Here is a 7,704-nt window from a genome sequence, read left to right as displayed (position 1 = left end):
ATATTTCTATAATGATTAGATGTCTACTTCCTCACTTTGTTTTCAATACAAACAATGATATATTGTCATTAACGTCAAGACAAATTTAGGCAACGGAAATAGGCCCGCGACCTGCAAAAACATTTCCATGACTGGAGTTGCACTTGCACGGCAGAGGGAAACTGCTGAGTCCCAGTGTGTGTGTGTGTGTGTGTGTGTGTGTGTGTGTGTGTGTGTGTGTGTGTGTGTGTTATTAATTACTAGAATCACTCTTGGAAGTAGTTTTGTAACAAAACATTGAGACAGAGTAACACGTCCAAGTAATGCTTCTACAATGTTTTGTTAGTTGTATGAATGCTTTTTTCTTCTAATTTGTCAATTAGACCTACCCTCACCTTGCTTTGCCATTTTTGACACATTTCTGCTTTGATAGGCCTATTGGTAAATAGGGTAGGTCACCGCCATTTTTCTTCCTTGAAGAATCTGTGGGCAGGTCTCTAGACTACGGTTTTGTACATTTTCGAAACAATAAACAGACAGCAGGCTGTACTGTCGGAGGCTGTCGGCCCGTCCATAATAGTTTGTCAAACGAAGTGCATGGCTTCTGAGTAGTCTGTCCGCATCTGCCAACGGCATATGGTTACACTGTGAAGTCAGCCAACGGACAAGCACGACGCGTCTTGTGATTAATCATGTTAGCCAACGTATACTAATTAAATAACGTTCAAAAAATTAATCCCCCACCACGTCACCCAGTCCTCACCAATGATAACGAATCCATCAAGTTCCTTGTCTCCAGCTGGCTTCTTGGACGGATCTTTCCGTAATCCGAAAAAGTTGAGCATCTTGAAAAGTTGTACTCTGAGGGAAATAAATTCGGAGGTAGTGAATATGCAATATACTTCAGCTTTCGTAAAACAACGAAGTAGCAGTCAGTGTTAGTTTATATCTAGTAGTTTTCAGAGCAAAACTATTCATGTGATCAAGTATATCTGTTCATTGGAACTATAATACATTTCATGTGGTGGGTATTATCCAGCGACTCAGACTAATAGTATCGACGATTAAAATTGCCCAACTTACATACTGCTGAACTTCAGGACACCCCACAGTGCTAGCTAGCTATTTGCCAGCTAACTCTGCTTTTGACTTCAAAGTTAAAACATGAAGGGCTTCAAACAGCCTCCAAACAGATTATATTGCTGTTACTTTCAATAACGTATGCGACCAACAACAGCATAAACACTTACTGTATTGCTCCAAAATATTCAGTGGGGTAAAATATGCCTTGAAAATATGATCAAGTCTCAGTACTATTTTTGTTTACAGAAATCATCATGCGCTGTCTGGTGTTATCAAAAATGTGTCCGACAAGAAACAAGAACTCGCCCACAGCCTTTATGATTTTCCACATTCTCTGACACATTTTGGTCAGAATAACCTGTCTGTGACTTCGTCAACATGTTTTATTAAATTGTATACATTTCATCTGAATATCTACTTTGCACTTTTTATATTTGCATCTAAAATAACTCGAGCCATTTTAATATGTCAAAATATCGCTGAAGTAGAAAAAAATGCAAACACTTGCATGTACACCAATATATTTACAACATGTGTCTCATTCTAAAGTGTGCTTTAATATTAGCATGCTATGTTGGTATGGTTTGCATTGAATACAGGGATTTCTGTTATTTTAAAACTAAATATTAACATCACCCAGGAACAAAATCCGTTCTAGGGGAACACATTTTAATGCACACCAAGGAAATTGCGTCACATACGCGACTGCGGAATTTCCCGCGCATCTGAGCTGCTGCCGCGAAAGCTACAGAAAGATCACAAACACATTCAACAAGATGTCAAATGTATACGAGAATCCCAAACCCAGGATTAATGCATCCATGCTCTCTCAACATGTCAACAAGCCGGTTTGTTTCACAGGACGAGTCGAAAAGGTATGCAAATTGACGTGTCACATTAGTTTGTTGGCTTGAAGTCGTTACACCGTTCCAATTTTCTCATGTAGCCCTACCATGCAACTACATGGCGGGGCACTGGACGTCTGATCTATTTGCTTATATTTCTTGCATTGATAACTGACTTTTTTACGGTGTTTTCCTTTGTCTGAATAGGTTCATCCTTCCGGAAGATCTTTGACTCTTTCGGATGGAGAGGGCAAGACTGCACATGTGGAGCTAAATGACCCTGTGAGTATCTTGAAAATATACAGACCTCCAATGCAATCGTTTCACTGACCTCAAAGTACGCACGCAGGCATTGTTCCATTTTCTTGTGAAATATGTACTGTATATATGATGTGTGGAATAATCTAAAGCATTCATACCTGATTTAGGTTCAGAATAATCATTAGAGAAAGCTGAATAACAGCTGTTTGGTGAAATGGGTTTGGACTCATTTTCTCCACGGTTAACCTCTCTATGTGTGTGTGTGTGTGTGTGTGTGTGTGTGTGTGTGTGTGTGTGTGTGTGTGTGTGTGTGTGTGTGTGTGTGTGTGTGTGTAGCTTGATGAGGAGCTGAGTGGAGTTGTGGAGGTGGTGGGAATGGTGTCTAACAAAGGCACCATCATGGCTACTGCTTACCAGCCACTCCGGGACGACAAATACACCTTTGGTAAGTAGATCTTCAAAAGTGAAGGCTTTGTTGTCATTGCGTCAGAGTAGATGTGACGGAGGTCATCTTGCACCTGTTCGTCCCTCTCTGGGATCGAACCTGCGACCTCGGCAACTACAATGGTTCGGCTATGGAAGACACAGTACGATACCGCTGGACCAAGAGACCAGTCTCCCACTCCAAGGGACTCACTAATTTGACGCCCTTTCGGTACTGATGTCTTAAGTCATACAACCCTAAACCTAAACCTAACCCTAAAATCGCTTGTTTGAAATGTTTGATTACCATGTGACGTAAGACATCAGTACCGAAAGGGCGTCAAACTAGTGGGTCCCCCCAGTCTAATGACATCGACACTGTATGAGGCTTTGGGAGGGAGGTTTACTAACGTTCCACGCTAACTCTGCTAGTTAGCCTCCGTTACACTCTCTTCCCCCTTAAACCTCACTCCCATTTGGGTCTCAGTACCACTGTGAGGGAGGTCATCTTGCACCTGTTCATCCCCCTCCGGGATCGAACCTGCGACCTCGTCAACTACAACGGTCCGGCTATTGGAGATACCGCTGGACCAAGAGACCAGTCTCCCAGTCCAACGGCATTGACACTGTATGAGGCTTTGGGAGGGGGGTTTACTAACGTTCCACGCTAACTCTGCTAGTTAGCCTCCGTTACATAGACACAGGGAAATTACAGGGAAAGTATGCCTCTCCCAGGGCTAGATTAACGCACAGGCTAGATATGGTTGCACCCGGGGGGCCCCACCTGATATGGGCCCCCCCATTTGACCAAAAGGGGAAAATAAGCTTAATTGGAGAAATGTGACAAGATGCTGTGTTGATAACTTGGTCTACCCGGGCCTACAGCAACCTGCAGGCTAGGAGCCCCAAGCCCTCAATACTGCCCTGACCTCACCCTTGCAAGGGGCATTGATATTACCTGAGAGGCACAGCAAAAACCTGTCATTTTTGGGATTCTTGTGGCGCAGCGTGCAAATGTACCTCCCGATTTACAGTGCCATTAATGAGGACTACATGCCCAATGGGACACCGGTTTGAGTCCGGCCTAGCCTAGGTCTAGGTCATTTACAATCCCTACACCCCATCTCTCTCCAATTGAGCTGCTATCTGCTTGCCACTCTCAACTCTCAACTGTTCCCTGTTCTATCCAATAAAGGACTAAAAAGCCTAAAAACTATGCTAAAGATGCGCACACAAACACACACACACACACACTCGTACCATTTTTTTTTTTTTAATATTTGAAGATGGCTATATGAAGTTTTGGGAAACAGCTTTTCATATGTAATTTAACGATTTTGTAAAAGGTAAATGATGTGATGTCTCTCGTTACATTTTCAGACTTGGAGCTTTACAACGAAGCCTTGAAGGTTGTCCACGACTACCCTCAGTATTATCCTTTCCAATGAGGACAACAAACGACAATAACAATAACAACAACATGAGGAGGCTGGGGTCATCAGCAACCACAGACCGGATGATGCCGAACCTTACAACTTCATTTTCTACTCCAATGAGTAGGACACATACACACTGTAGATATAACGCATAAGGGGAGCGCTCATGCGCTTGTTTTTGGACTTTTGATTCCTCTTTTTCTCCCAAACTCAGTTTCCCTCCTCAGTACCTTATGGATCAAGCATAGTGTAAAAAGGTCACGTCCTTGGGCGTCTTTTCAGTTCATCAATGAGTGAGCATTTTTATTTTTTCTTCTTAAGAGAATCGTTGTAAAATAATAAATATTTGTGTTTGTCAAACTTGCAGCAGTCATTTCTGTTCAGTGACCCACTTTTCTAATTGACTTCAACTGTCATCTTAATTGTCCCTGGACTGTAAAAACTGTAATATATTTTGGTCATCCAACCTTCTTCAGGTAAAAAATGTTAAAGGGACACTGTGTGAGATTTTTAGTTGTTTATTTCCAGAATGCCTGCTGTCCATTCACTAATGTTACCTTTTTCATGAATACTTACCACCACCATCAAATTCTAGGTATTCATTATGACTGGAAAAATTGCACTTTTCATACATGAAAAGGGGGATCTTCTCCATGGTCCGCCATTTTGAAATTCCAAAAATCCCCATTTTTAGCTGCAAAAATGACTGTTCTTAAACCATACTAGAAAATATCTGTTTATTACTTGATAAACTTTCATGTAAAGATCAAATTTGGCAATAGGCAGCCCAGTTTCAATGAGCAGCATAGTTGCAGTACCTTTTTTGACCATTTCCTGCACAGTGTCCCTTTAACTATGGTAATATCCTAAGCACCTGTCTAACTACAGATGTGTGCGTAAGTGCCTTTTTTGAAGGGTTTTTCTTTTCTTTTCAAAGGGTTATCGATTTTTTTCAGGAAGACTTAAACATAAATACACAACAGATTATAAAACAGGACCGACCATGATGTGCAGTGAGGTTATAAAATATGTAAAGGGATTATACACAAAAGGTGTTTTGTATTACACTTGACATTTTAATCAAACCAACTTAGCTATTTTTCAGGGTAATGGATACTGGAGCAATGTGGGGTTGGGCGCCTTACGCACTGCAGCCATGGATGGGGGTGTAGGGAGAAGTAAGGTTGGATTCAAACCTGCAACCGTCTGATCTAAGAGGTGCACTGTAGGATGGTGGCCAGGTGCTCATTGAAACTGACTTTTTCCCAAGTTTGATCTTTTCATGAATATTTACTAAATAATAGACTAACAGGGCTGATAGTATACAGGCTCCATGCCTGATTTCAGGCTTGACAGTTTGCAAGAATAAAAACATTGATAATTATTAGTCATTAGGTTATTCTTATCTCAGAAAGTGTTACAGGTTCAGGGTTTTCTTCTACGATCAGACTTGAATAATGGACATACACAGGCTATTAAATGTTTGAATAATGTGTCAAAATAGGCCTACGTTAAGTATCTTGTCGTCGTCGTTAGAGCAGGGGAAAAAGTTCAGGTTCAGGATTTTTTTTCACTATCACCCCTGGACTAACAATGATAGACCAACAAAGGTAACATTTGTGAATGGGCAGCATTTGTTTTGGACATTAACTACAAAAAATATTACACAGTGCACCTTTAAGACCACCTACTAAACCATTAGGCAGCAGCCTGTTATAAAATATGTCATATAATGCAGCAAATGACACCAAATATGAAGTCAAGTGATCCGAAATATACATTTTCAGTTTTGAAGCAACGAAGCACAGAGGGGCCACATTGTGCTGTCAATTAGCTCTGTGCTGTCCTCTGCTGGACAAATTCTGCAACGTCTTCTCCATAGTGGGTGTTAATCTCTTCAGCAACGTTTTCATCACATACAGATGAAACTAATCTAGGGCTGTGGTTTTCATGCTGTTAATCTTTCACATTAATGTGATGCCATGCGTGCAAATAGCAAGGCATTTAAAAAGAAGCTACATAAATGAAAGGCAGACAAAAATATATGGGTTGATTTCAATATGTAGGCCAAAGTTGTGCATTTTTTTTTGTGGAAAAGAGGGAAAAGTCAACTAGCTACACAGAGCACATAGGTGGGACTTTAAGTTTTCTGCAGGAAGTACACGTAATTCTGATAGCATTAGTTTTAGACTTGTGTTGCCGAGAGCGTCTTTTCTAACAGTAGCGAGAAGCATAGCACAGAGCCAATCCTGATGTGCCATTATGTCAACACCACGTCACGTACAAGTGCCTTATAAAGGGCAGCCTGGAAACTCTTCAAGTCTCTGTATGGCAGGTGTGTGTGTGAGAGAGAGAGATATACTAGTTATTGCTTCACTGTTTCCATGACGCTGTGAGTTTTGTGCTTGTTTCAACACTCGCCTGTCCAGGTAGTCAGATGATGTCAGGTGTAGGCATCAGGAGTGTCAACATGTCTCAACACTGCTTCACAGCCAAATGCCTGCTACACGTATAGTAGTGCCTGCAAACACTCCCAATGAGACATCAACACTTTGGGGGTGGATGATTTGTTGACTTAAAGCAATGCATTCTGTTGTAGTATTTTGAACAATGTGGTATTCTGGATTGGTTTACATGAAAAGCCACAATTTCAGGCCAGTTATGGATTTGGCATTACAGCAAAATTATTTTGAGCAGATTAGGAAAGATCCATATTGTATCTCCCAGCCAAGACATGTTTGCTTCAGTGGGAGTGCACTCCCTCTAAAGGCATTTCTATGAAATTGCACAATCCAGCACTGGCCGGACATTCACCGTCAGCTAGTAATAGAGATAAGGGAAACTCTGCACCAACAGCAGCAGCAGGATGAATGAACAGAATATTCAGAGTGCTGGAGCTATTTGCACTCTCACACTGGTCACAGTGATAGTGTGGCCATCTTTAGGATTGTGAGTGATTCCAAATTTAAGATTCTTTTTATTCTTTTATTTTTTTTAAATTTGTCTTGGACATGCACATACAAGTAGCTGTCGCAAAACACCCAACACACACACACACACACACAAATGTCAAAGTGCCATCGTAGAGCTGCATGATGTGTGTACTTAAACTGCATACCTCGTGCAGACATACATACACAGTACATACATAGCAGGGCTTGACACTGGCACCTGCCAACCGGCCAAATGCTGGTAAAAATTGGCTGTGGCTGGTAACAATTTCAGTGTCACTATCCAATTTGACAGGTAGCTTCTATCTATAGTGTATATTCTGATATAGCGCATGCACTTTGCCCCTTGTGTATCAATTGTTTGTATTTCAATTCAAGAAAAAGCTCAGTTACTCAGTTTCTATTTGTCTGCTTTCTTTCCATGTAGAAACCCATGCACTGATCGTCTTGCTTTAAGAACCTTCTGAGGTTAGATGTACAGCGCCATTTTTTTTTTTTATCATATTTCCAGCTAGTAGGATAGCTGGATGGCTAGTGACTCAGGAAAACCACTAGCCACAGTGGCCGGCAAGCCCTGATACATAGCATTGCAAGGCTGGCAGTTGTTAACAATAAGAATCCAATAGTAAATGGCTGTCACACCAAGGAGCCTGGCTCTTTGGTGTAACGACCAGAACATGCAATTGGTACCTCGGAGAGCTGGGCCAGAATGCAGTAGGGGCAGCT

At 41.5% G+C, this 7,704-nt stretch overlaps 2 protein-coding genes across 2 annotated transcripts in view; one reads left to right on the top strand and one right to left on the bottom strand.

Annotated features, from left to right (window-relative positions):
- Positions 1 to 1,320, bottom strand: part of umad1 (UBAP1-MVB12-associated (UMA) domain containing 1) — a 19,175-nt gene extending 17,855 nt beyond the window's left edge. The window contains exons 1-2 of the mRNA XM_063185413.1: positions 1,230 to 1,320; positions 743 to 840 (exon numbers count right to left, since the gene is read on the bottom strand). Coding sequence (XP_063041483.1) covers positions 743 to 824 — 82 coding nt within the window. The 5' untranslated portion in view covers positions 825 to 840; positions 1,230 to 1,320. The remainder of the gene's footprint in view (positions 1 to 742; positions 841 to 1,229) is intronic.
- Positions 1,321 to 1,721: 401 nt separating this feature from the next.
- On the top strand, positions 1,722 to 4,387 carry rpa3 (replication protein A3). Its single transcript, XM_063185410.1, has 4 exons — positions 1,722 to 1,937; positions 2,115 to 2,189; positions 2,505 to 2,613; positions 3,972 to 4,387. Exons 1-4 carry the CDS (start codon positions 1,839 to 1,841, stop codon positions 4,037 to 4,039), a joined length of 351 nt encoding a protein of 116 aa, XP_063041480.1. The 5' UTR covers positions 1,722 to 1,838; the 3' UTR covers positions 4,040 to 4,387.
- The last annotated feature ends 3,317 nt before the right edge of the window (positions 4,388 to 7,704 follow it).

This window comes from Engraulis encrasicolus, chromosome 20 (genome assembly GCF_034702125.1).
Source record: "Engraulis encrasicolus isolate BLACKSEA-1 chromosome 20, IST_EnEncr_1.0, whole genome shotgun sequence".
Taxonomy (NCBI): Eukaryota; Metazoa; Chordata; class Actinopteri; order Clupeiformes; family Engraulidae; genus Engraulis; species Engraulis encrasicolus.
The sequence above is the reverse complement of the archived record's forward strand: the minus strand, read 5'-3'. Positions and strand labels throughout refer to the sequence as shown.

Bases quoted from the DNA above. Each gene is read 5' to 3' on its own strand.
- rpa3 (XM_063185410.1), top strand. From the start codon at position 1,839: ATGTCAAATGTATACGAGAATCCCAAACCCAGGATTAATGCATCCATG. The intron at 1,938-2,114 runs GTATGCAAATTG...TTGTCTGAATAG, and splicing joins TCACAGGACGAGTCGAAAAG to GTTCATCCTTCCGGAAGATC. The intron at 2,614-3,971 runs GTAAGTAGATCT...TTACATTTTCAG, and splicing joins GGACGACAAATACACCTTTG to ACTTGGAGCTTTACAACGAA.